This window comes from Podarcis erhardii, assembly GCF_964252035.2.
Source record: "Podarcis erhardii genome assembly, chromosome: 2".
Taxonomy (NCBI): Eukaryota; Metazoa; Chordata; class Lepidosauria; order Squamata; family Lacertidae; genus Podarcis; species Podarcis erhardii.
In genome coordinates this window covers 115615630-115642760 of record NC_138498.1, presented here as the reverse complement: position 1 = coordinate 115642760, position 27131 = coordinate 115615630, and the positions used below count along the sequence as shown (strand labels likewise).

At 48.9% G+C, this 27131-nt stretch overlaps 3 protein-coding genes across 4 annotated transcripts in view; 1 reads left to right on the top strand and 2 right to left on the bottom strand.

Annotated features, from left to right (window-relative positions):
- Nucleotides 1-623: 623 nt before the first annotated feature.
- LOC309337224 (vesicle-trafficking protein SEC22b-B-like) lies at nt 624-5722 on the bottom strand. Its single transcript, XM_081853976.1, has 5 exons — nt 5628-5722; nt 3201-3310; nt 2126-2286; nt 1149-1295; nt 624-849 (listed from the first exon to the last, which is right to left on the bottom strand). The coding sequence occupies exons 1-5, from the start codon at nt 5700-5702 to the stop codon at nt 692-694; spliced, it is 651 nt and encodes a 216-aa protein (XP_081710102.1). The 5' UTR covers nt 5703-5722; the 3' UTR covers nt 624-691.
- Nucleotides 5723-9814: 4092 nt separating this feature from the next.
- On the bottom strand, nt 9815-25635 carry GPSM3 (G protein signaling modulator 3). Its single transcript, XM_081853988.1, has 5 exons — nt 25437-25635; nt 18304-18452; nt 16774-16927; nt 12738-12913; nt 9815-11470 (listed from the first exon to the last, which is right to left on the bottom strand). The coding sequence occupies exons 2-5, from the start codon at nt 18373-18375 to the stop codon at nt 11249-11251; spliced, it is 624 nt and encodes a 207-aa protein (XP_081710114.1). The 5' UTR covers nt 18376-18452; nt 25437-25635; the 3' UTR covers nt 9815-11248.
- The window catches only part of EGFL8 (EGF like domain multiple 8), a 32178-nt gene continuing 21925 nt past the window's right edge, over nt 16879-27131 (top strand). Inside the window, exon 1 of one of the 2 annotated variants that reach the window (XM_081853640.1) lies at nt 16879-16953. The gene's annotated coding sequence lies outside the window, so the exon portion shown is untranslated. The remainder of the gene's footprint in view (nt 16954-27131) is intronic. The other variant, XM_081853637.1, reaches the window with a different exon arrangement.

Below are 27131 nucleotides of genomic sequence, written 5' to 3'. Positions count from 1 at the left end.
ATCTTAACTAAAAAAACACCAGCAACACTTGGAATGATTCCTCATCACCCTCCATCTTATTTCAAGCATGGTTTCTCTGTCTGCAACAGCTGCACTAACCTATCTAACATGGTAGCATTCAGAGCTTCTACAGCAAGGAGGGGAACACCTGTAGCCACCTAGTTGTTCCTGAACTATAACTCCCAGCATCTCTGACCAATGGGACATAGTGGCTGAAGCAGATGGGAGCCCGTCAACATCTGTAGAGGAACAAGATCCCCACCTAGGTAGTTTTGAAGATGCCATGGGACTCTCTCTGTGCGTAGGCTGTTTTTGCGATTGCCAAAAACAGGTGCCCCTCTCTCTTCTCCCTGTCTAGGAAGCTGCAGAACTCTTTGCACATTAAGAGCAAAAAAAGCAACCACACTCATCGCAATTGCAAACAGTCCCCATGCTCAACTTCTCTCTACCGGAGAGAAGCAACACTTTCTCTCTACCGGTTGTCATTCCAGGTTTAGCCGCAGGGTGGCAAACGGTGCCATGCTTGAAAACAGTAACAAGTTCCACAAGTTCTCGTTTCTCCCAGAGGTGCTACAGCAGCCTCTTGGGGGAGGGCGGAGCGAGGGGGGCGCAGAAACACACCCCGCTCTTTTCACAGATCCCCGTATGAGGCAGGACCAAAGAAGGAGGGCGGAAGGAAGGCAGCGCAGGGTCACACCAGCCACCAGAAGCGTATGTAGATCATAAGTATCACAAAGACAAGACTGGTAGCAGCGGCTTTGGCGTAGGCGGAACGGCTGTTGAGGAGTTTGGCGTCATGGCGGTATTTCTTAGAGAGAGTTGACAGGTTGCTGGCCTTGTAATCCAGAGCTGGAGGGCAAATAGAGGAAAAAAAGAAGACAGGGCTGGCTAACGGACCTTTTAAAACCCCATCTTCGCCGTTTTTTCTCTTCCCGCTCGCCACGGCGAGCGGCTAACCTGTCGTAGGTGAATATGTCCAGGCCTGGATTTCCTCCCAAACCTGGGGATGTGATATCCTCGCATCCACCCCAGGCCCCAAATTAGACAGATGTGATATTTTGCTCTGTGACTTCCAATACGACACGCAGATCACTGCGTAGACACAGATCTCCCCGCAGCACTGATCACAAACCCCCTTTCCCCCATACCTGATAAGGCCTCTCCACGTTGGAGCACCTCTTCAATGTTGGTCACCATGATCTTCTGAACATCCTGTAGCTCCATGTTGATGCTGCTCAGGTGGCGCTTGGACCAGGTGTCCAGGTAGGATTTCTTAAGCTTCTGGATATAGAGATCTTTAAAAAAAAATAGGAGGGTTTCATGGATTGGCAACATCTGAGATGAACTACTACTAGGCCACAGGGACTCAGCTTTTGGGGGTGGGTGGGGCTGAGGCCACTCACCCAGTGGTTTGTTGTTTTTTTGCACTGGTATCCTGATTTTTCTCTAAGGACTTCAAGGTAGTGCCCACAGTCCCCCCCCATCCATTTTATCTGTGTAACAACACAGGTCCAAGCTCACCCAGTGGTCTTCATGACTGAGTGGGGATTTAGAATCATAGAATCATAGAATAGAATCATAGAGTTGGAAGAGACCACAAGGGCCATCGAGTCCAACCCCCTGCCAAGCAGGAAACACTATCAGAGCACTCCTGACATATGGTTGTCAAGCCTCTGCTTAAAGACCTCCAAAGAAGGAGACTCCACCACACTCCTTGGCAGCAAATTCCACTGTCGAACCCTGCTCTCCCAGGTCCTAGGCCAGCATTCTGGCCACTACTCCATACTGCTGTGGTGTGTACACGTGGCCCAAAGTGAATGTGGGTCTGCTTTTATTTTTATTCCAAGTTTTGCAGGGGGTCAGAAAAATTGGCTTGAGGGAGCAGGCAAATTAGCTCTCGCCTCCCCACTCACCCAAATAAAGAAAGAAACCTGGAGGTGGTCCACTATCTCTTCTAGACAAATAGATAAAAGTACACTCCAGATCCAGTAGCCACCAGGACTGAACCTAAGGTCTTCTGCTTGCAAGGCAGGTAGGAGTTTTGTGTTGCCTAACACAGTTTAGACAATGAGGACTAGAAGGCTGGCAGGGCCGGGCTGGAAAGGCTCCCCCAGTTAGTACGCACCAAACTCGATGAAGGCGTACGGCCGTGACACGGAGGACACCTTCTTCCCGTACAGCTCCCAGAATTCGGCTTGCAGCTCCTCCAGGAAGGCGAAGGCCAGCTTTTTGGAGTAAGCGGCTTCGCACAGCGTCAGGTAGCAAATGCCCTGGCTGATCAGGTAGCTGCAGAGGAGGAAGAGGGCACAGAAGCGAGGAGGAAGGGAAATCGTGATCCGGCTCTTTCAAGCGAGCACAAACAGCCTCACAAGCAAGTTTCTAGACCCTAGGAATTTGTAGCAGCGCAACCACACTAGTAAAGTAATGCAAATAATTTACAACGTTGGGATAGCTTGTATGAATAAATGAACCATCGTCTCCCAATTGGGAACATAGGCGACCATGCAAGTTGTTATTTTGGTGAAGGTGGTTTAGAAGCAGCAGCTGGGTGTCATGTGGAGCTGCCTTATACCGAGTCTCACCATTGGTCCATCTAGTTCAGTGTTGTGAAATATGATTGACAGCAGCTCTTCCACATCGAAGAAAGAGACATTTTCCAGCCCTGCTGCCCAAGAATGCTTTTTTAATCTGGACAAGCAAAGGGACTGGGCCTTCTGCATGCAAAGCACATGCTCTATCTCTAAGCTGGGGCCCCTCCAACTTCTCTCAATTGTAGCTTCCCCCAGTCCAGGCAGGTTTCACATTCAGGATTCGAACACAGGGCCCCCCACACTCTAAGCAAGAAACACGCATCCGCAGCAGGGATGGGGAAACCTGCGACCCGCAAGCTGTTCTTGGACTCCAGCAGGCATCAGCCCCAGCCAGCATGGCCGGCGGCCAGGGATGATGGGAGCTACCTTGGGCAAAATATTCCTGCATTGCAGGGGGTTGGACTAGATGACCCTCGGGGTCCCCTTCCAACTCTATAATTCTAAGATACGTCTGTGAATAACATCCGGAAGGAGCCAGATCCCCCAAACCATCAGCCTACTGCCCTGTCAATCCCAGCGCTGTTATAGCATCTTTTAACAGTTTGCAGGTTCTGAAGAGAGATGCCCTTTTAATACCACGCTCCCTCCTTATTTCTGAGAAACACTTACTGGAAAGTCATCGCCCCAGCCTGCAAGGAACAGCGGTTCGGCGAATGCTCCCCAAGCTTCCGGAAAAGTTGCTTCGCTTGACTGTGATATTCTTGGAAGTTCCGGTTCGACTGCAGAGGAAATAATAGGGACTAACACCAAGGGGAGAAGGCTAGCGGAGACTACGTTTTCCCTCCCCTGTCCGGGGGCTGAATATTCCTCTGAATATCAGTTTCTAAGAGCTACAGGTAGGAAGACTGGTGGTGTCGCTCTCTGGCGGTCCTGCTGTTGAGCTTCCCAGAAAAAAGGCATCTGTGAACACTCTGTGAACAGGATGCTAGACCAGGGTAGGCCACAGGCCTGATTCAGCCGTTCTGTTTTTACCCTGATCTTGGATACTCAAGAGGTATATTTTTACGACCCACCCTGTTCCTGCGGCTGCAATTTGTTTTAAATGGTTTTTAATGTTGCGTTTGAAACTGTTGTGATGTGCCCTTGGGGCGTTAAGGTGAAGGGTGGGAAACAAATCAAATGATTATACTTATAACACCGCAATAATAATTCACCTCCGGCGGCAAAATCTCTCGCACCAGCCAAGGAGCTTAAATAAAAATTCTGGGAAGGGGACTGGTTACAGCTGGTTGTGGGGTGGGAAGAATCTCTATGATCCCAAGACTTCTGGGCTCCCTCAGGAAGAGAGGAAGGCAATTACATTATTAGGCATCATTAGAGGATTGTTACAGCACACTTAATCCTACAACAGCTTTGAATGGCAGGCTGGCATTATTGCCTGAATACTAAAGATGGGAGCCTGAGGGCACACATTGGATTGCCTAAATCCGTTTAGGGAAAAGAATAACAGTTTTGCTGGATAATCTAGTCTGGCAACTTGTTTTCATCACTTGCCAGTTTAAGGTCCAGTCGTGGCCGACTCTGGGGTTGCGGCGCTCATCTTGCTTTATTGGCCGAGGGAGCAGGCGTACAGCTTCTGGGTCATGTGGCCAGCATGACTAAGCCGCTTCTGGCGAATCAGAGCAGCGCACGGAAACGCCATTTACCTTCCCGCTGGAGCGGTACCTCTTTATCTACTTGCACTTTGATGTGCTTTCAAACTGCTAGGTTTGGCAGGAGCAGGGACTGAGCAATGGGAGCTCACCCTGTCGCGGGGATTCGAACTGCCAACCTTCTGATCAGCAAGCCCAAGTCTCTGTGGTTTACCCCACAGTGCCACCTGCGTCCCTAGTTAGCTGCCCATTTTTGTTAGCTTCTGAAGGACCCTTGTGATCTTCTCCCAAGTTCTGGTATTCAAAGGTAAACTGGCTCTGAGCCAGGAAGCTCTCTTTAGCAGTTATGGTTCACCTGCCTAAAGCTGGTTCTATATATGAGTGTGTGTAATGAATTGCCAGGGAAAGACAAAATTAGCTTACAATACAAAGTACACTTGAAGCGGTCTCCTATACGTTGGAGCAGCCCTTTTTGCATCAAGGGCCGCGTTCGCCCTCAGCCAAACCTCTGAGGGCCACATGCCAGCAGAGGGCGGGGCCAAAAGTGGGCACATTCATCTGCCCTACACATCAACTGGGAGGCAGGAGAGGGATTTATTCTTCCTTTTTCCAATGGCAGGAAGGATAGATCTGTAACGCAGGAAGCTGCCTTATAGTGAGTCAGACCACTGGCCCACCTAGCTCAGTACTGTCAACACTGGCCGGAAGCAGCACTCCGGGGTTCCAGAGTGAGGCCTCCCCTAACTGTACCTGGAAATATCAGGACTGGACCTGGGAATTTCTGCAAGCAAAGCAGATGCTCCACCACTGAGCATTCACCATCTTACTTTTTAATTTACTTATTTATTTTGCACTGCCTTCAAAACCCATGGGATCTCGAAGTGGGGCAGAAAAATTACCAAGAGGAGGAGTGGGTCCAGATCAGGTCCCCCAAACTGGCATTTATCCACCCCTGCTATATGTATTATTATTATTATTATTATTATTATTATTATTATTATTATTTCTACTCAGAAAGGTGTCTCGTTGTTTTTCAGTTGAGTTTCCTTGCAGATGTCTGTACACGACTGCAGCCTTCAGACGCCCCATGACGTTTGGTGCTATTAATTTATTTGTTTGATACCCCCACTCCACGTGTGCCAATGTCATAACCCCTACATAAATCATCTCTGAAACCAGTTTTGAAAGTTCACTCCCCCACCACCAACAATAATAATAATAATAATTTATTATTTATACCCCGCCCATCTGGTTGAGTTTCCCACTTAGAACAAAACCAGGAGCAAGTAAAAAGTAGCGGAAAGGGTCCTAAAAAGCGGAAACGTGACCCTTGGGAGGAAAGGATTTCCTAGTGGTTAGAGCTGGAGAGGGTCGGCTGAGCGGGGGGGGGGGGGGCGGAGATGCCCTGGATGCCCCGGACTCCTGGGTTCCTCCTTCCTCTTACCTGCTCCGTTTCCTGCATAGAAGCTGCCAGGAGAAGCCCGTCTTGGACCCGGCTAATCATGGTAAGCAAGACCATCCTGGCTGGGGGGGGGGGAGGGGGGGGGTCCTGGGTTTTTTTTTTAAGGTGGGGTATCCCTCTCCCCCTCCCCTCCGGAGCCTGCAGCCAGACCCGGACTCCCGGCTGACGTGGCCGACGGGAGGGATGCAAATCGCGAGCGAAGCGGGGCGGAGCGACGCCGCCAAGAAGTTAGTTTGGCCCGCCCGGCCTCCGAAGGGCTCCTCCTCTCTTTCGCCTTGGAGGTAATATCCCTGCTAGTAATATCGTTAGCAGCAGGAACTCTTTAGCTTGTGTTGATTTTAGTCATTGTGGGAGTTTTGCAAAAAAAAAAAAAAAAAAAAAAAAAGTTGCAATTAGTATTGTATAGCTTGATGGGCTTATCTGCTTTGGCCATCGTGGCTGCATTGGGCATTTTTGCAACTTTGATTATTTGACCTTGTAGGTTGCATTATCTTGGTGGTGGTTTTGTATTATAATAATACAATTTTGCAAATAATAATAATTTGAAATTTACTGAACAGGAATATGGCAGACATCAAAAACAGCAGGCAGCAGTAAATTACCAAAGTAATGATGCCAAAAAAAGAAGCGGAAGTAACTTTTTAGGTTGTCTGGTTTTGGCTATTGTGGCATGTTGCGCTTTTGCAATTTATTTTGCAAAACTTACAAACCACTCAAAAAACGAGTGGCCACTGGGGGTGCTTCCCAGCTTTACAGCGCAGTTCTACATAGGTCTACTCTGTGGTGTAAAGTTTAAGTTCTGCTGTTACAAATTGCAGGCGCGTTGAGCTGAGGGGGCTTCTGAGCCTGTGCAGAGTTCCTTTGCCTGGAGTATTCCCGGAGCATCTGTTTTCTTTGGAATGGACACCATTCACTCAGTTATTCTTGAAAAGCCAGTTGTTGCTCCCTAGACTGATCTCGTTTCCCAGCTGCCCCCTCCCTCCAGCATCTCATCCCCCTCAACTGCTCATTTGTAGCATTTCTTCCGCTCCCCCAGCTTCAAATGCAATTGCACAGGAACACAGGAAGTTGGCTTATGCCGAGTCAAACCCTTGGTCCACCTAGCTCAGTATTGTCAGCACAGGCTGGCAGCAAAGTTTCAAACAGGGGGCACTCTTGCCCTTTTTTTGGAGATGTCAGGAACTGAACCTGGGACCTTCTTCAGATGCTCTGCCCCATGGGTAGGCAAACTAAGGCCCGTGGGCCGGATCCGGTCCAATCGCCTCCTCAATCCGGCCTGCAAACGGTCCGGGAATCAGCATGTTTTGACATGAGTAGAATGTGTCCTTTTATTTAAAATGCATCTCTGCGTTATTTGTGGGGCATTGGAATTCATTTCCCCCCCAAAAAAATATAGTCCAACCCCCACAAGGTCTGAGGGACCTCTGCTGAAAAAGTATGCTGACCCCTGCTCTGACCCCTGAGTGACAGCTCTTGGTGCTTGCAGAGACTGACACCACTGTCTTGTCCTGCCTTCTGGGGAGTGTCCCTTGACACAGGCTGTGTCTTAGATGTGGAAGGTGGGCGCTTCCAGGCATGGGCTACATCTCACAAACGGTTCACTCTGATCCAATTTTTCCGTGCGCATCACTGGTGCCATGGCCACCCACTCACTCATTTTTGAAAGCACGTGTTCTTCACAGACATTGTATTGTTTCCTGGCCTAGGGCGAAAGTAGACTTTATTTCACACACCCCCCATGTGCATTTGCGTACCCCCCCCCCACAGAGGCTGGGAGCTTCCACTGGGGCAAAAAACAACAACCCAGCTAGCCCCCCTGCAGCTACAGCTCCGCCTGATGGCCATACCAGTAGCAAGGAGTGCAGTGTCCTGCATGAAATGTTTTGGTGCTGTCTTCTTGGCCCTTTTGCGGCCATGCATACAGGTAATTCTGTCCCTGTGCCTGCACACCATTAAAAAAAATGGACAGGAAGTGTGAAACTGCAGTTATTACAAGCTCCTAGTTTTCATGTTCCACAATGGCCTAGAGGGATGCTTGTACTTTCTGGAGAGTGAGCAAGACTGATGTGCTTTGGGCCTTGCCGCCCTCGTTTTTGTTCTTGTTTTACATTTTTAAGATACAGGTCTTGCGCAAGGCAGACATTTGGCCATGCCAAAATTCTGATAAAGGAGTCTTGGGCGAGACCTCTGCACTAGTACCTTTTAAAAGTCCTTATTCAGTCACACGTTTTAAGCAAAAAGCTCTCCTGAACTAGGGTAGCCATATTTCAAAAAGTGAAAATCTGGACACAAAAGTGGGGGGGGGGGCGGCAAATATTTTTTTTGGGGGGGGGTGAAATGTTGTTGAGCTTCTTTTGCAAAATCTCAAGCAACCCGGGTTTTTGAAAATTCAACAGATGAATCCTGGCTGTTTCCGGTCATATGGCAGCCGTATCTGAACAGAGTTGCCGATATTCCATTGTGCTTTTGGCATGCGTCTGTCCATATTGTTTGGAAACAAAACGGTTTTGCTCCTATAACAAATTGTACAGAAAGAGGAGAGGACAGGAAAGTGTGTGGATAGGCCCTAAATGTTAAAGGGATAAAGTGCAGGTTGGCATTTTGATGAGGATGCTGATATCGTATGAGCAGTTCAAAAAATGTGCATGCGCCTACAACCCTGGGCAAAGTATACCTTCACCTGCAAGCGCCTGACAGTCTTTTTCAGAGGCTAATGGCCACAAAACAGCGATAGCTTGCCTCGGGCTGCTAGTGGCTGGGATTCACAGGTGGGAAGAGCAGGGCTGCTGCACTCAGGTGGGCTCTGCATGTTCTGAAAAGGGATGTGAGAGGCAGATGGGGCTCGTCAACCTGGGAAGGGAGCCCATCTAGGAGAAGGAAAACTCTGGTCCTCCGCTGCCTTGCAGGATATCTATACAGCTGACTGTGCCCCCAAATACCCCAATAATAAGATCATTAAGTTCACAGATGATACAACAGTAGTTGGTTTAATCACGGCTGGAGAGGGGGAGGCGGCCTAGAGGAAGGAAGTTGAGCAGTTGGGGGAGTGGTGCAGGAAAAACAACTTACTCCTGAACTCAAAGAAAACAAAAGAGATCATTGTGGACTTTAGGAAATGTAAATTGAATATTGAGCCACTTATTATTGAGGGGAAGTGCGTGGAACAGGTCTCGGTGTTTCGATTTCTGGGAATAGAGTTGAGAAATGACCTAACCTGGGGAGAAAACAGCAAAGACCTGATGAAGAGAGCACAGCAGAGGTTATATTTTCTGAGAATCCTCCAGAAAAATAACCTCTCAAAGGACCTGTTGATGGCATTTTACCACTGTACTGTTGAGAGTGTATTAACTTATGGTCTGTGTGTGTGGTTTGGGAGCTGCATGGTCAGCGAAAAAACAATGCTGTCCAAGGTTGTAAAGACTGCGGAGAAAATAACTGGGTGCACTCTTCCCACCTTGGATCAAATCTATGCTTCCAGGTGCCATAAGAAAGCTGCAGAGATAGCGCAGGATAGTGCGCACCCCGGAAATTATCTCTTTCAGCTTCTGCCTTCTGGAAGAAGGTACAGGGTTATAGAGACTAGGACTAGCCGCCTGAGAAACAGTTTCTATCCAAATGTGATTTTGGTTTTAAACGCAGGGTAAGGAGTCTCTATGGGAGTATATTGTATTTAAAAATGGGGTATCAGAGTTTTTAGGGGGCTAACCAGGTTGGGATGGCTGGGATAGCAGGCTTGTTGGTTTTTGAATGTCTTGTGTAGATTTTTCAATTTCGTTGTTCTGTATGGGACAATGACAATAAAGATTATCGTTTTGTATCGTAAGAAAAGGCTCAGGAGTAACCCGACACAAATCCAGAGTCGGATTCCTAAGACAGTTGCATGGCGCCTTGTTCGCCTCCTTCCAGCAAGTCCTGCAGCCCAGCTGCTGCCAAATGCCTTGCTCTGCTTTCCTGTGGACCACACCAGTGAGGACAAGAGGGGAGTCTTGTGGTCTGAGCAGCCCAGGACTTCCAGACACGTGGCCCAGTCTTGCACCCCAGGGGAAGTCATGGAGGAGGTGCATTTCCTGTTTGCACCTTTGCTCTTGGTTTTCCTGCCATGTGGCCCCTGCATCTATCGTTTCTTTCCCCCTCTTTAAATTGTGTGTGCATGCAGAAGCACAAACAGCTCAAGAACACGCAAGGAAGTTTTATTATGATGACCGCACTAAAGCGCAACCGTGCATAAAAACGACAAACTTTTCTTGCAAGGGCGGCCAACCGCTGCCGTTTTATCTTAGCTTTGCAACGCAGCAGCCGGCAACTGCGGCCCTGGGCAGCGAGGGTTTGCAGGTGGGCTGCTGTACATAAGCCAGGCAAAAACCCCTTTTGCAATCAAGTTCTCGGATTGTGATTCTAAAAATTAAAAAAACAGGTAACTATCACACAGATAATATTTGGTGCATTTGCACTTGCCTAGAACAAAAAGGGGGTTCTGCTCTGGTGGGATTCTTTGCATAGGCCCACCAGAGCTGCACCCCGAATGTGTAGTGCGGACAGGGATGGCAGGATGGAGGAAAACAGCTCCATTTGTAGAGCCACTATTTTAATTACTACATTTCCATATGATTGCATTAAGGGACACAGCGTGGAAGCAGCTAAATAAGACAGTACCCATCACCACTGCTTTATAAAAGATTGGAAGCACGTAAAACCGATCTCTTTCAAAGCAAGCGTCAATCAGCTGAATTTACATTTCAGTTGCGCGCACACACACACACACACACACACACACTCCAATACATTCTGACCCTAATTTTAGAACAGGAAAGGCTATGGAAAATGTTGAAAGACTACAGCTCCAGTGATCATTGGCCACACTGACCAGGGCGAAGTCTGGCAACATCAGGAGGGCCATAAAAGATTGCTGTGAAGCTACAGTGTAAGATGGTGGATTAATCTAGCAAAATGTGGTGGTTCTAACAGCTTGATGCCTCCCAAAGACAGTTCTAGATCTCTGATCTAGAACATCAGGTTATCCACTTGTTCAACCTCCTTTGGGGCGGGAATTATTACTATCACACATACCTAACGTCTGCTAATTGTTTATCTGTGTGATCTCCCCCCCCCCTTTCTCTGCCCACCTGAGGAAGAGGTAGGACCATAGAGTTTTGGAAGGGACCCCGAGGATCATCTAGTCCAACCCCCTGCAATGCAGGAACTTTTTGCCCAATGTGGGGCTCAAACCCACAACCCTGAGATTAAGAGCCTCAAGCTGTATCCCAGCAGACTCAGAAACATACTGACTTTCCATGGCTCCCAAAAAACATATCACACTTCTTCTGCGCCCAGTTCAGGCCATTTTGCTCGTAGACGGGTTAGAAGGAAACGCCATAGATTGTCGAGGACAGAAAGCTTAGCCGGGAATCAGATACAGTGCTGCATTTGAAGAGAGGCTGCCTCAGTTTTGCACCAACCCTCCTTTTTTTTTCTACAACACAGGATACCTTCACAGTATTAAACTTTTTCAAAGCGGCCCATCTCAGTTTCTCAGTCCACGCTGCCTTGCTCAGTTTAGGCCTCGCAAGGGTTCCATCTTTCGGCGCAATGTGTGTCTCGAGTCACTAGAACCACATCTGTTGGAGGGAGGAGTCTGCCGGGGGACTCAGGCACTGCATGGGGAAGGAAGTGTGCGCCCCCAGCAAGGACGGCCCACCGAGACCAGGAGGGAGAGCCGAGCGCTGGTCTTCCATCCGGGTGCCTTGGGCTTTGAGCAGCAGATCCAGTAGGCCCTGAATTCCTACTGGGATGGGAGGCTCGGTGCGCTGGTCTTCGAGACGCTGGCTCTGTAAGGAAAAGAGGAGATGCTGAGCTCCGCTAGCCGACTGAGAGGCAGCGTGGCGTAATGGTTAGTGTCGGACTAGGACTTAGGAGAGCAAGGTTCAAATCCCCGCTCAGCCATGAAGCTCGCTGAGCGACGTCGGAGTCAGCTGCCGTCTCCTAGCCTAACCCACCTCACAAGGTTATTGTGAGGATAAAATGGGAAGGAGGATTGCCCTAAGGCAGCTACATCAAGTCCTCCATTTCCAGTGTTTAGGGTTCGAGTGCCATAGTTTCTAGAGCCAAAACAGCACCACATGAACAAACGGGAATTACAGTGGTACCTCGGGTTAAGAACTTAATTCATTCTGGAGGTCCATTCTTAACTTGAAACTGTTCTTAACCTGATGTACCACTTTAGCTAATGGGGCCTCCTGCTGCCGCTGCCGCCGCCGCCCAATTTCTGTTCTCATCCTGAAGCAAAGTTCTTAACCTGAGGTACTATTTCTGGGTTAGCGGAGTCTGTAACCTGAAGCATCTGTAACCCGAGGTACCACTGTACTGTATTAGCAAACTCGAGGAAATACCAAGAGTTGAAGATGCAAAGGGGGGAAAGTATTTAGGGGGGAAACACCCTTACATTTGGGGGAACCTTGGAAACAGTCCATGAGGACTAGGGCTATAGGAAGTTAGCAAGGTCCTTTCCAAGCCATGTTTCTTGCAATCAGCGCTGCTGCAGTTCAGCTGCAGTTCAGCTTCTGTTAAAAACTATGTCAGTTACCTTTCTGTGGCTGAACGTAATGTAATTAATCACATTGTCATTGTGTAATTCCATCCCATTCGCTTCAATGCAAAGGAAATGTCAGAACAGTGGGGTGGGGACGGACAGACGGACGACGACCCTATAACAAATACCACTTGTATTAATTTGCCTGAAGCCTTGGTTCCTGACTACAAACGAGCATGGAAACCGAGGCAGTTTCCCCTTCTGTGTCTGCTTGGAGGAGAATTTGCTGCTATCCTTAAGGAGGACTGAGCATGCTCAGTAGCCACAAGAGGCTGACTGACCGCTGGGACAGTGCGGACTGCAATCCTGAGCAGAAGCACTCCATGTTGCAACATTTTGTTGCAGATCTCACTGTAGTTGGATTTCAGGATAAGTAATGTTCCCAGGGTGGTTAACGTCAGATGGAAGAGAAGTATCAACATTTTTATCGTCGTCATCAACATCAAGAGCACAAACCACTAGCACAAATGTCCACTCAGACCTTCTGTGGAGACCTCATCGCTCACCTGATGAGCCAAGATAGTGTCGTAGAGCTTCTCTTCAGAGACCCTCGAGTTGCCCGCACACATTTCCGCAGCCTCCTCAAAATCAGCCCGCTGGTCATCAAGCCTCCGGGCCTGGAGTTTGGCCACCATGTCAAAAAACTCCTCCGCTTGGAGAGAGGTCAGCGAAGAGAAGAAGACTGGGAGAAGAGGGGAAAGAGAACAAATTGTGTAGCAGAACAGCCATACGCAGAGGGCAGAAGGATAACACGGAATCCTGGGTGTCAAAGCTTCAGATCCTCCAGCATCACCCAATCAAAACATTAATTGGTTTGAAATACTCTTCTAGCCCTCATGACTGTCAACCAAAGTTTGGAAGTGCTGAGGTTGCACGTCTGTTAAAACCTCCAAGCGTATGTCAGTGGTGGAATATTTGTGGCCCTCCAGAGGTTGTTTGGCCAGGTGGAGAGGCCCCAGGGCTCACAATCTGAGGTCTCCCACCTGTGCTCCAGAACGGTTCTCCCTACCCAAATTTGTGTTGTGTGCACAAGTTAGCATGCACAAGTCTGTGCCACATGAGCCTGTGCTCTGAGACTTGAAAGTACCTACCCACACCCAAAAGCCCCCCCCCCAAGAACCACTTGGAGTAAGAGGATCCTAGGGAGTTAGGCTTTCGGCAACCACCCCTTCAGTTTCCCTGCATCACTTCTTCAAAGAATAATAATAATAATTTATTATTTATACCCCACCCATCTGGCTGGGTTTCCCCAGCCACTCTGGGCAGCTCCCAACAGAATTAGAAGCACAATAAAACATCAAACATTAAAAACTTTCCTAAACAGGGTTGCCTTCAGATGTCTTCTAAAAGTCAGATAGTTGTTTATTTCCTTGACATCTGAAGGGAGAGCATTCCACAGGGCAGGTGCCACTACCGAGAAGGCCCTCTGTCTGGTTCCCTGTAACCTCACTTCTCGCAGTGAAGGAACCGCCAGAAGGACCTCAGAGCTAGACCTCAGTGTCCGGGCTGAACGATGGGGGTATACTGGGCCGTGGCCGTTTAGGGCTTTAAAGGTCAGCACCAACACTTTGAATTATGCTCGGAAACGTACTGGGGGGGGGGCAATGTAGGTCTTTCAAAGGAAGGATACGCCCGGAAATCTTTCTAGAAGACTGCAACATTCTAGTCCAATAAATATTGTTATAAGTTTTCTTTTGGCAGGGCAGGTTGAACCCCCAAAATTAATAAATTGTAGTATTTTCGTTATTTGAGATGTGAAGAGAGAAATACAAGCTGCAGAGTAATTCCTGGGCTAGCCTGAGGTGGGAACAGAGACTGGGGATTTGGAGGGTTGCCAGTTGTGAGAGGAAAGAGTGTCTTTAACAAGGTGTGTTGCGAAGAGGAAGGGAGAACAAAGACAAGAGATCCATTTTGGGCAGATGTCCTTGACTCCAGGGCTGTGGGGAAGACACCCCTCTTGAAAGGACCATGCTGTAAGATCTGGACTCTCTCCCTCCAAACTCAGGTGTAAATACGGGAATAAGCCATATTTCTGAAAGCTACGACAGTCTCCGCCATGTCTTCAATTCTCTAAAGGAGCAGAAGCCCTGGTTGAGGGCCATAGATGACTGCAAACACACCAAATGCCTATTAGCACTGTTATAAGAATTCTAAGGTCTCAAATATAAATTAAATGTTCATAAATGTGCAAGGCAAACACATACATAATTATATAAACCACGTGTCTGAAATAGTACAGGAGAGCAATCCTGAAGCCATTTTGACTCTCCCGAATTGACCGCAAATTTTTCTCTGCAAGGAGGAAGGAAATGGGAATGCCGCCCCCTTCAATTATCTTTTGGGGTGTATTTGTGTATGAATAGGGTGAGCCTTTGACCTGGAGTCAGGAACTAAAGTAGTAGCCACCACAAAAGAATGGTCAGACTGACTATTATCAGGTACCCTGGCAGACAGGATTTCTGCTGTAGACTGCCTCCTTCTGTGATGTATGTATGATGTTTCAGGGGGTGGTGGTCTTGGGCTACAGGGTTGGGCAATTTCAAGAGTCTATATAAGGGCTTGTGCACCATTGTTCTGGGTCCTCCTCCGCTCTCCTGCGTGTGAGGGGAGCATCCTGTTGCAACAGTTTAATAAAGATCATGCTTACTACTGTAGCTGCTTTGCTTCTCAATATTCTCTGGTTGGCCTCTGTTATTTTCTCCTACCGAAAGGGAACCCACTTAAGGACTCTATACGGGCTCCAGAATACCCCATGAGGGAAAAGGAACTGTTTTTTCTTATAACAATGGATGAATATACTGTTCTGTCTGTTGTTGTTTTTACAAGCATTCAAATTAAAACAAAACCTGAAAACTTGCAGGGTTTAGCTTGCTCAAGGTGAGTTGTAGCAGCCCTGAGCCAAGCAAATGTCTCCGGCGTCTGACTTCCTCATAATCAACAGAAACTTCTGCAAACTGCTGTCAAGCACAGTGTACTTTAGCACCTACACACTGGGAGCATCCGGGACAAGAACAAATAGCGTCTCTTTCTTTCTTTTTGAAGTTCAGAAGCTTTTTGCCTATTTCTAAATAAACACCTTCCTTAAAGAAATGAGCAGTTCATGCAAAAAGGCTAGATTTTGCAGACGGGTTTCTGCAGCCTTTCTGAAAAAGTTGAGCCTAATGGAAAAAGTAATTCCAGCCCCCTTCAGCTTAATGATTGATGCAGGGGGGGTTTTGTTTTGTTTCATGAGAACTACAGGAAGTATAATCTCGACGGAGTGAATAAGGGTTAGCAAAAGGTTTACAGGATTTTGCTTGCAATAATTAGGAAGTCAGAAAATAGACGCAGCTCATTTTGTCAAACATTTGGTTTCAATCTTGCGCTATACACAGACGCTAAAAATAGCCTAAGGGCAGGATTGGGCCAAAATTGTTTTGTTTTGTTTTATAATCCTTTCCTCCGAGGGTTTTGGGGCCATGTACAAGGGCATCTCCCCCGCTCTTCCTCCTTCCCCCACTTTATCCGCACAACAGCCCTGCAAAGCAGGCCAGTCTGAAAGATGGTGACTGGCCCAGGGTCACCCGCTGAGTTTTGGGGGGAATGTGAACATGGGTCTCATTGGTACTACGGTGACACCATTCCACACACCGTACACTTAAAACACGCGCAAACCACATTACTTCCCCCAAAGAATACTAGGAACTGTAATGTGTTAAGGGTGCTAGGAACCGTAACTGTGTGAGGATTCTTTGGGAGAAATAATGTGCTTTAAATAAAAGTTAAAGCAACTTTTAAGTTAAAGCACTTGTGGTAATGCAGGCATCTCTGACTTAAACGCACAGGAACTGGTCTGCTAAAATAAAGTTGTTAACCCTGCGGGATTTGACATCTTTCCGCAGGGCCTGCAAGACGGAGCTGTTCCGCCAAGCCTTTGGTCGGGGTTCAGTCTGATTCTTTTCTTTCTGTATAAGAACAGGCATTAAAGAGGCCTCCTAGCCCGTTCACAGGTCCTTTATAAGACCAGTAATAACAGTTGGCCCTAGAGAATATTAACCACTCTCAGTTTTACCCGTGGACTGCCATCTGTCCAGATTTTAATTTGCTCTGAACTGATTTTAAGATTTTGACCAAACTGCGGGAGGCAGTGGAAAACAGAAGTGCCTGGCGTGCTCTGGTCCACGGGGACACGAAGAGTCAGACAAGACTAAACGACTAAACAACAACAAATTTAAAGATGTAATTTAAGTAATCAATTGCCTGTTTTTCTGTTCTTATGTTCTTTGTATACTGTCTTAGTTTCATGATGTTAGCCGCCCTGAGGGCGGGGTACAAATAAAAAGTTATTTATTTATTTATTATTTATTTGGGAAAGGAGGTCTCATACACACCATAGATGTGCAGAAGGACATGCCTTCTGCCAAAGAATACTGGGAGCTGTAATCTGTCAAGCATACTAAGGATTGTAGCTCCCCAAAGGGAAAGTTCCTTTGTGATTCAAATGTGTTTGCCATACATGGTGTGGATTTGACCAGCGATAGCAGGCTGGCGTTCTCATCTTACCCGCCTGGTCTTTCTCCATCTCCCCCGTAGGGGTGGCTGGCAGGGACCTCCAGGGCCGCGCAGGATCCGTCTGCCGTGTTCTCTGCTTTGGACGCAAAAGAGGACCCGGGTTTGGCAGGAGACTGAGGTTGTCTTGAGAGGAGGCCTGGATCTGCTGTGGAGCAGGAAGCAAGGTTGAAAGTAAGTCTCTAACCTTCCTGGAAAGAAGGTTATGGGGTGCAATGAGCGAGTGCCTTCCAAACAATTTCTCTGAAATGAGAGTGAGGGTGGATCTACACACAGGACAAAAACGCTATAAATTTCAGTAATCGTTATGACAGAAGAAAAGAAAACACTATGGAAAATCACAAAGAATTTTTTTTTGCTCTCCAGTGCCATCTGGTGTCGCATGTTTATAACACATTCGAAATGCTGTTTTTTTGACTAAGGTAGCTGAGTCCTGAGTGTAGTGTGACCATAGCTGTCAACTTACAGATTTGAAAATAAGGGATCAGCAGCCAAAATAAGGGATTTTCAAAGCACAGGTATGTTCAACTTCTGCCAAAGGCAGAAAGCCCAGCCAGCAGCCAAACGAAGCCTCAAGCGGTGGTTCCCACAGCGCAGCAACCCGGCAAAGGGGATGCAGCAAGGAAAACCACAGTCACCTCTCCGCTGGCAAGTGCTGAGCAAAGGCAAGTCCCCAGGCAACACGGCCAATTTGATTGGCACAAGGCATGCAAGCTCCACGCCCCAGTCATTCTTAGACTCCTTATTGGATGAGCAACACAGCCAAGCAACACAGTTGGCCGGCAGGGAGAGAGGGAGAGGATCTGCTTCCTTTGAAACCCGGGAAATTTAAGGAACATCATCAATAAGGGACAGCAGTGGGACTTTCCCGCCAAATAAGGGACGGTTGACAGCTATGGGTGTGGCCTCCTTGACCAATCATAGACAGGAACGGAGGAGCTAGGTGGAATCACAGATCTGTAAAAAAGTGTAGACTTGCACACACTGGCCAGTTTCTCTTTTGACTTGAAATGTTCTTTGGGGCTTCTCAGAAGTACGTAAAGGCACGAAGTGGGCAGGGAGAGTGCCGGCTCGCAATGTGCCCACCTGATAGGCGCCAGAACTGTCCTCCAGCTGAAACAAAGCACGGGATGTAGACATCCTGTTTTGCTCAACCAGCAGACCCTCTGGCTACCAGCCCTCTCCCCTTTTCATTTGTGCTCCTGCATACCTCTTGGGGCTCGGCCTAGCATGCTAATACAGCCCTCTTGTTTCCTGGCGGTCCCATTTTGCCTTCGATTCTGTTGGCACTCGGTCTCCCAGATTTGTTTTTAGAGGGAACGATAGCGGCTGCTGCCATTTTCTGTGGCGCACGTGCAGTTTAAGAAGAGCCCGGCTAGATCAGGCCAATGACCCATCTGGTTCTCACATTTAAGTTCAAGCATGGGGTACCTCTGGCTGGTGGGAACTGTAGTTCAGCAGCACCCGGTAGGCCAAAGGTGCTGCTTGGCCCTTATTCCTCTGAGAGGTGCGTAAGTCCCTTACCTGTTCTTCTGTGGCTGTTGCGCTGACATCCAGTCGCATCTCTTCTTCCACTATCACATCCATTTCCTCCATCCTTTTGGTTTAGTCTCTGCCTGCTGGCCGAAGACTCTTGTGGCTGAATAGGCAGAGAAATTGCTTTCCCCCTTGTCCTGGGCAACGGAGAAGAATGGAGATAAGCAGATATCTTGCCCCCCAAAAGTCTCATCCCAGAATGTAGCAGTTCCTGCTTTCGAAAGAATGGTGGGGTGTTTGGAGAAGAAAATAGCATGCTCCAGCTAAATCTCTAGTCTCTGAGCCCTGTCAATTCATAAGAACCGAAGAAAATAGCTCATAAAAAGGTAAAGGTAAAGATAAAGCGACCCCTGACCATTAGGTCCAGTCGTGACCGACTCTGGGGTTGCGGTGCTCATCTTGCTTTATTGGCTGAGGGAGCCGGCGTACAGCTCATGTGGTCAGCATGACTAAGCCGCTTCTGGCGAACCAGAGCAGCGCACAGAAACGCCGTTTACCTTCCCGCCAGAGCAGTACCTATTTATCTACTTGCACTTTGACGTGCTTTCGAACTGCTAGATTGGCAGGAGCAGGGACCAAGCAACGGGAGCTCACCCCGTTGCGGGGATTCGAACCGCCGACCTTCTGATTGGCAAGTCCTAGGCTCTGTGGTTTAACCCACAGCGCCACCCTCATCCCACAAAATAGCTCATAAGAAGGAATAAAAAGCAAACATCAAGAAGGAAGGGTGGGAAGTCAAGAAGAAACGTATTTTTTTTAAAAAAAATAATATGATGATAAATGCTTTGAAATATTGTTGGAGACTGCATATATATATGCATATATATATGCAGAGAAGATAGCTCAGTTGGTATCAGCATGGTGCTGATAATATCAAGATTGCAGGTTCAATCTGCGTATGGGGCGTATGGGACAGTGGCATATTTTTACATTGCAGAGGGTTGGACCAGATGATCCTCAGGGTTTCTTCCAACTCTACAATTCTAAAAGCACTGCTGAATCAGGCGAATGGCCCACCTTGTCATGCTGTTCTCACACCGTGGCCGACCGGGGGCCTTTTGGGGGAACCCCCAAGCAGGACCCGAGCACCAGAGCCCTCACACCTTCTGCAATTTCCAGCAGCTGGTATTCAGAAACATTGCTGAGTACCACCGAGTGCATTAACTGAACCCAGTTAATTCATCATCTGCGGCCATCAATGTGCACAACATTTTTATATGTTAGCATAAACACCCTCTCTCTTTTTCCCCCTTTCCCCCCAAACAATAGCTCCTTGATCTGAAGAGTTTAAAGCTAAATTTGGACATCTGGGAGACAATAGAAGGAAGGGGAGGGTCGCAGCGGAAGTTGGGCCGTGAGGGCAAGCAGGGCAGTGCCCACCAAGGGCTGCTTGCCCTTGGCCAGCCTGCCCCTGCCTGCCTTCTGACCACAAGGCTGAGGTGTGGCTCGGCCTGCCAGATTCCTCTTCCTCTTCCTCCTCAGATTCCTTAGTGTTTTCCCTTGTAGAACTCAGCAGGCAAGAAGAGGACAGTGATAGCTCAGTGGGCCAGGCGGAAGACTCTCCCAACTCTGCAATTCTGTGATTCTTTGAAACCAGAGTAAGTTGGTGTCACCTATTTCTTGCTCAGCCTGCCATTGGCTACGCTTATTGTCCGTCTCTACATGTTCCGCGCAGTCAGTCCCATGCGCACCAGGTTCCTCTGGGAAAGGCTGCAAAAGAATTAACGTAGGGGGGCCAACTGACCTGGGAAATCTGGCCTTGCCTCCTCCTGCGCCTTATAGTGGTAGTTCGCTGTGAAGGTCAACAGCTGCACAGGTTGGGTTTTATTTCAAAAGTGTTGACTTTTGGCGAATTTCCTTAGCTCAGAAACTCCCCCCCCCTTTGCCAAATTAAAAGCTCAAAAAGCTTTGTGTCTGGATTTTCACTTTTTGAAATATGGCAACTGTCAGTTAAATCACTTCCATGCATGCCCAGTAAAAATAAATAAACTCTCACAAAACATCAAAGAGAGCAAAATATTGTTATGAGTTCCGGAGGGGGGTGCTAGATGTCCCTAAATGTGTTATGATGTAGTAAAAGTTAAAATTAATCAAGGTTTGATTAAACTTTGCCAAACATGGAAATCGACAGGATTTAGTTACACTCATGAGCCAAGCCATCTGGGCAGAGCTAGCTGGATGGGCCATCAGCAGGGGACAAAGGCCGTTTACCTTCCCGCCAGAGCGGTACCTTTTTATCTACTTGCACTCTGATGTGCTTTCGAACTGCTAGGTTGGCAGGAGCTGGGACCGAACAATGGGAGCTCCCCCCGTCACAGGGATTCAAACCGCCGACCTTCTGAACGGCAAGCCCTAGACTCTGTGGTTTAACCCACAGCGCCACCCGCGTCCCTCAGGTTGTTTATATGTGTCAATAAAACTATATATCATAATGAAGACACCACAGTCTCTGCTGTGCCTCATGCCCAAAAGGAACAACAAACCCTGGAGCCGCAGGAATATCACCCTGCTCATGGAGACTGGGGTGACGTGTCACAATATCAAAACAAAGCATGACAGATTAAGATCCAATAGAAAAGACAACAAAGATGGGCACCGAAAGCTGCAAAAATGAAGTCCAATGTAGGATTGCCAACTCCCCCCCCCTTGCTGCGCTCCTGCGCCTTTTAAGAACTGCATGATGAGCAGAACCTGGTGTGTAAATGCATGGGCGGGAATAAACTTCCCCTTTTGAATTTCTGCCTGCCATGCAGCTCTTCGGGGCACAGGAGCCTTGGCTGGGAAAACCAGGTGGCGCCACCCCTCTCTCCCTCCTCATTCTGCTACGGCACCTCTCCTTTCCAGCTACGTCTCCCCTCCACGGGGCAAGGGGTGGGGTGTCACTGCCCTCAGCCTGCCCCTACCTTGCCTCCTTTTGTCACTTGCATCGGGCCCAGAGGGTGACTCTGGCTGTCAGCTGCCTGCTCCTCTGTGGCCTCAAAGCTGCTCCTTGTACAACTTGGCAGGGACGAGGATAGGGACCAAAGGAGCAGGAGATGCTTCTGGTTCTGCCTGTCTCTGGCTCTCCCTATTGCCCCATAAGTCGCCAACCCCCCCCCCCCGACTAGACTTCTCCCCTCCCTGTGGTCAGGCAAAACATGTCAAGTCATGGGCCCGCAGCGGGGAGGGCAGGTTGTTGTTTTCAGTGTCTTCTCCAAATTCTGGGCTGAGTCACAGAGCTTGGGTCTGTGTCACAGGACTAATCGCACACAGGCTCAGCCCCCTAACCTAGGTGGCCGGCTGAAAAAGAGAAGAGGGCCCCACAGTCGTTTTGAAAGGGGAATTTCAAACCCGGCATGGCAAGTTACTACACCTGCGGAGAAATTCCGCTTTCCACCCAAGAATGAAAGTTGCCACGAGCACCGTTTTCTTTATAGAACCCTCCCCAAAGTTTCCTTTTTTAAAGTACCAAGGACATAGCTGTGGAAACACAAGGCGCAATGGTGAAGAAAAGAGGGTTTCTGGGAATGTGCAAAGTTCACGTCCCCGTTGGTGCCTTTCCACCTGCTCCTCCACCCACCCCTGCAATCTGTTTCTCTAAAGAAGTGGCTGTGTGTGGCTGAGAGGTATAAAGTACAATTGAGTCCTGCAACAAAATGTTGCAGTATGGAGAGCTCATATTCAGAGTTCCAACAACATATGGAAAACACCTAAAACATCGGACATTAAAAACTTCCCAATACAGAGTTGCCTTCAGATGTCTGCTAAAAGTCATATAGTTGTTTATTTCCTTGACATCTGAAGGCAGGGCGTTCCACAGGGTGGGCGCCACCACCGAGAAGGCCCTCTGCCTGGTTCCTGTAACCTCACTTCTCGCAGTGAGGGAACCACCAGAGGGACCTTAGAGCTGGACCTCAGTGTCCAGGCTGAACGATGGGGGTGGAGATGCACCTTAAGGTACTGTCTTCTGTCTTCCCACCCCACATCATCGGTTTTTTGTCGCTGTCCCCCATACATGTACACGCACACAAAGGCCACTTTTACACCACTTGAACATTTCTGGGAATTGTAGCTTGTTAAAAGTGCCAAGAAAGTTGTTACGAGACAATGTTCCCCTTCACGGAGCTACGATTCCCAGAGCGCTTTAGCAATCAATCCCTCTTCCCAGAGAATTTCTGGGTATTGTAGCTCTGTGAGGGGAATGGGGGTGTTCCAACAACTCTCTCAGTACCTTTAACAAACTACAGTTCCCAGGCTCCTTTGGGGGAAGCCATGACTACTTAAAGTGGTGTGATACTGATTGAATGGTAAGCCGCAGGTGTGGCCTTAATCTGCATTGCATGCCCACTAAATCACCAGACTGTTGGTGGGGGGTCTCCCCTTAGAATTTTTCCCTCTAAATATCTGGTCCACTTCTTTCTGCAAACCTCGGGTTTTTCCCCAAACCTGCTGATACTTCCCTTCAGTGTGTGAACTGCACCGTTTTAAAGATACATGCCTTGCATTCAGAAGGCCTCAGGTTTAATCCGTGGCATGGCCCAAGTAGGACTCGCAAAAGACTCCTGCCATAAATCCAGCTGCTAGCCACTGTATACTGAGCTCAATGAGCGAATGATCTGACTTAGTATAATGAAAGGCACTTTTCTATGGCTTGCAGCAAAATGTTGCAGCGCACTTCCATAGCCTAAAATGATTCTGGCAGTCCAACAACATCCTGAGGGCCACAGGTTCCCCTTCCCTAGTGTAAACACGACCAGGCTAGAGGGACCAAAGAGGCCTAACTCGTTATACGGCAGTTTCTGAGGTTCCTATGTCCGCGCATCAAATTCTTTCAGAAGTGGCACTTGCCTGAGAGAAAAGTCCATCGGTATATGCTCCCATACCCTCCAACATTTCTCCAATGAAAATAGGGATGTCCTAAGGAAAAGTGGGGATACGGGTTGCGCTGTGGGTTAAACCACAGAGCCTAGGGCTTGCCAATCAAAAGGTCGGCGGTTCGAATTCCCGTGACGGGGTGAGTTCCCGTTGCTCAGTCCCAGCTCCTGCCAACCTAGCAGTTCAAAAGCACTCCAAAAGTGCAAGTAGATAAATAGGTATCGCTCCAGTGGGAAGGTAAACGGCGTTTCCGTGCGCTGCTCTGATTCGCCAGAAGCAGCTTAGTCATGCTGGCCACATGACCCGGAAGCTGTACGCCGGCTCCCTCGGCCAATAAAGCGAGATGAGCGCCGCAACCCCAGAGTCGGCCACGACTGGACCTAATGGCCAGGGGTCCCTTTACCTTTATCTTTAAGGAAAAGTGGGACATTCTAGGATCAAATCAGAAACTGGGACAGCTTCTCTAAATCAGGGACGTCCCTGGAATATAGGGTCTGTGCTCAAGAGTTGTTTGGCCCTGAGCAACAACGCCAAGAATCGTCCTTTGGGAGAAGGAGGGAGAAATATTTTGCAGCCTCAAGGGGACATTCAGCTCAAGCTGCCAGGATTTCTAAATTCTAAACATGGCCAATCCTCATTCTCCAAAGGGCTTCCTCACACATGACACATTTCCTACCCAGAGAGGACACTCCCTGCAGGCCAAACTAGACCGAGTTGGTATTGACGTGGTTTTGCCGCTTGCTGCTGCTGCTGCTGTTGTTGTTTAACAAACGACCAATGGGCAGGCAATAGCGGGGGAGCTGACTGCATTTCTTTATTTACTGCACTGCCAAGCCAAACATTAGAATGAACAGATGCTGCAGAACATTCGCAGGGCAACTGAAGTGCAGGGCTGCATTCAATTAGCAGAAGCCAATGCAAGGATTTCTGCTGGTGCAATGGGGCTTCCTGCCCCCTCTCTGACCCTGTGCACCCCCTGCCCCCCAAATTGGCTCAGGGTAGATGGTTCCGGCTAGCAAGCTTGCGCCGATGGAACAAGCTTAACGCAATAATGAATTCCTCCCCCTGGCGGGGGCTTCTGCCTTCCCTCAAGGCAGACAGGGCCTTAAGAAGCCCCTAGAAAGATGGGGGGGGTTACAGGAGAAAGGCTGCCCCACATCTCTTTCAGGCCCTTGACAGTCCCCTCAGAGGCTGGTGAACAGAGCTTCCAGGCTTCCCTCGGGGCTCCTCCTCCCATGGCAAACCAGCAGATGTAAGGAGGAGGCCCGATTCATAGAATCATAAAATCGCTGAGTTGGCAGGAACCTCAAGGGTCCTCTGGTCCAACCCCCTGCAATACAGGAATCTCAACGAAAACATCCATGACAGATGGCCATCTGACCTCTGCTTAAAAACCTCCACCTTCTGAGGGGCGTCCTGTTCACTGTCAAACAGATCTTGCTGTCAGAAAGTTTTTCCTGATGTTTAGTCAGAACCTCCTTCCTCGTAACTTGAAGCCATTGGTTCCAGTCCTACCCTCCGGATTCGGATCAGGACCGGGTCACGGGCAACAACGTCACATGGTCAAGTTTAGTTTTGGGCCCTGGCAAAAAGCCGGCATGTGCAACCGTTTACACACGACCTACAAGAGGGTATTATGGTTATTTATTTAGGTGGTTTATACACCCCTTATTTGCCCAGCAGATAAGAATCCGCGAAAACCCATCAAATAGCAGTCCATAAAACCACGCGCGCCGTATTCCCAAGCCAGCGTCTCCTATCCCACCCCATGCTGCCTAGCTGTGTAAGCAACACGTAAAACCGCACAAGGCCCATCTGTGCGAACCCTGCCAGATGCAGCCCTGCGGAAACGCAACCAGACCCACACCTGCAGCAGACTGCCGCACATGTGGTGAAGCTGCTTTTCGCTCAGATGGGCCGTTGCCAGGTCTCCAACCAGCCAAAGTCGTCTCCTCTGACCAGCAGCAGCTGTCAAGGGGCAGCAAATATGTCAGCCCTCCAGATGTTGCTGGCACCCAGCTCGCATCCTCCCTGCTCATCGGCCATGCTGGCTGAGGCTGATGGAAGTTGGAGAACCCAACAACGTATGGAAGGTGGCTCCACACTGGCTATCCTCAGAGGCAAACACAGCTGTCCTCTCTGTGGTCCTCTTCTCAGGAGATGCCACTTCCCAGCACGCAAGTGACTTGCGCGTCGGAAACCTGTAACTTACGAAGCAACTTTCTAGGGCTCTTTTTGTGCTGGCAATTGTACTCTGCAGCGCTCACCTTTTTTTGGGGGGGGGGTTGTCGGTGTGGTCCCCCCCTCAGATTTATTCCCGCTGTTGCTGACAGTGCCACGTCCCCATCTTCCTTCCTTCCTTCCTTTTCCCCTTGCTTTTGCCCCAGTTGTTTAGTTCTGGCTGTTGTCTTCTCTCCTTCCTCCTTGCGCCTGGACTGTCGCTCGGCTCAGCTGTGGCTACGCCCCTATTTCTACACGGGAAGCCACTACTTCCTGCCTCCGCGGCTCATGCATTTGCTGCTCACTCGCTTTCGCCTCAGCTCCCTTCCCCACAAACCCCCTTCCTTTTATCTCCCCACCCACTCCTTGTGGCTGAGGAAGGAGGCAGGTGCACAGAGGCCTTGCCCTTTACTCAATCAGCCTTCGCTTCCTTCTCAAGAGACCTGCTGGGAAAGCCCCTTTGCCCAGGAGCCTAGCTCTTTGCTCAGAGTCCCTCTGCAAAGCGACGCTCCGTCTCAGAATCCTGGAGACATTGAATTGTAGAGTTGGAGCCTGAGGATCATTTAGTCCAACCTACTTGCAACACAGAGATATGCAGCTGTCCTGTACGGGGATCGAACCTGCGGCCTTGGTATTATTAGTACCATGCTCGGTTTTCCAGCAATAGTCCCGGATTTAGAGAAGCCGTCCTGGTTTCTAATTTGATCCCTTCATGTCCCACTTTACCTTAGGACGTCCCTATTTTCATCAGGGGAAATGTTGGAGGGTATGGAGTTATGCAGCCCTTGAGCCAGCCTTTAGAAGACACCTGAAGGCAGCCCTGTATAGGGAAGATTTTTAATGTTTAATGTTTTATTATGTTTTTATTTATGTTGGAAGCTACACAGAGTGGCTCGTCAACCCAGTCAGATGGGCAGGGTAATAGTAGTAGTAGTAGTAAGGTAAAGGTAAAGGGACCCCTGACCATTAGGTCCAGTCGTGGCCGACTCTGGGGTTGCGGCGCTCATCTCGCTTTATTGGCCGGGGGAGCCGGTGTACAGCTTCCGGGTCATGTGGCCGGCATGACTAAGCCGCTTCTGGCAAACCAGAGCAGCGCACGGAAACACCGTTTACCTTCCCGCCAGAGCGGTACCTATTTATCTACTTTCACTTTGTGGTGCTTTTGAACTGCTAAGATGGCAGGAGCAGGGACCGAGCAACGGGAGCTCACCCCATTGCAGGGATTCGAACCGCTGACCTTCTGATCGGCAAGCCCTAGGCTCTGTGGTTTAACCCACAGCGCCCCCACGTCCCAGTAGTAGCAGTAGTAGTAATAATAATAATAATAATAATTGGATAGAATATCCCTGTTTTCATCGGAGAAATGTTGGAGGGCATGCCATCAGCATGCTTTGTTTTATTTTGCACATTGGGAGGTGAAAAATGAACGCCACCTTCCCTCTCATGGAAAGTCCCAGGTTCAATCCCTGACATCTCCACATATGGCTGGAACAGAGGCCCTGCCCAAATCGCTGAAGAGCTGCTGCTGCTGCCAGTCAGTGCAGGCAATCCTGAGCTCAATGGACCAAGTGGCCTTGAAGCAAGCATCAGAGCCTGTATGGATTCCCACAGACCGACTCATTATAAGGCAGCTTCTGACACCCGTGTCGCATCGCGCTGCCATGTTGTTCTGCCACCTTGTGAGAGGAGCAGGTGGGTGGAAGGATGGCTGTGGACCAGCAGCACATATGCGCCCTGCAGAA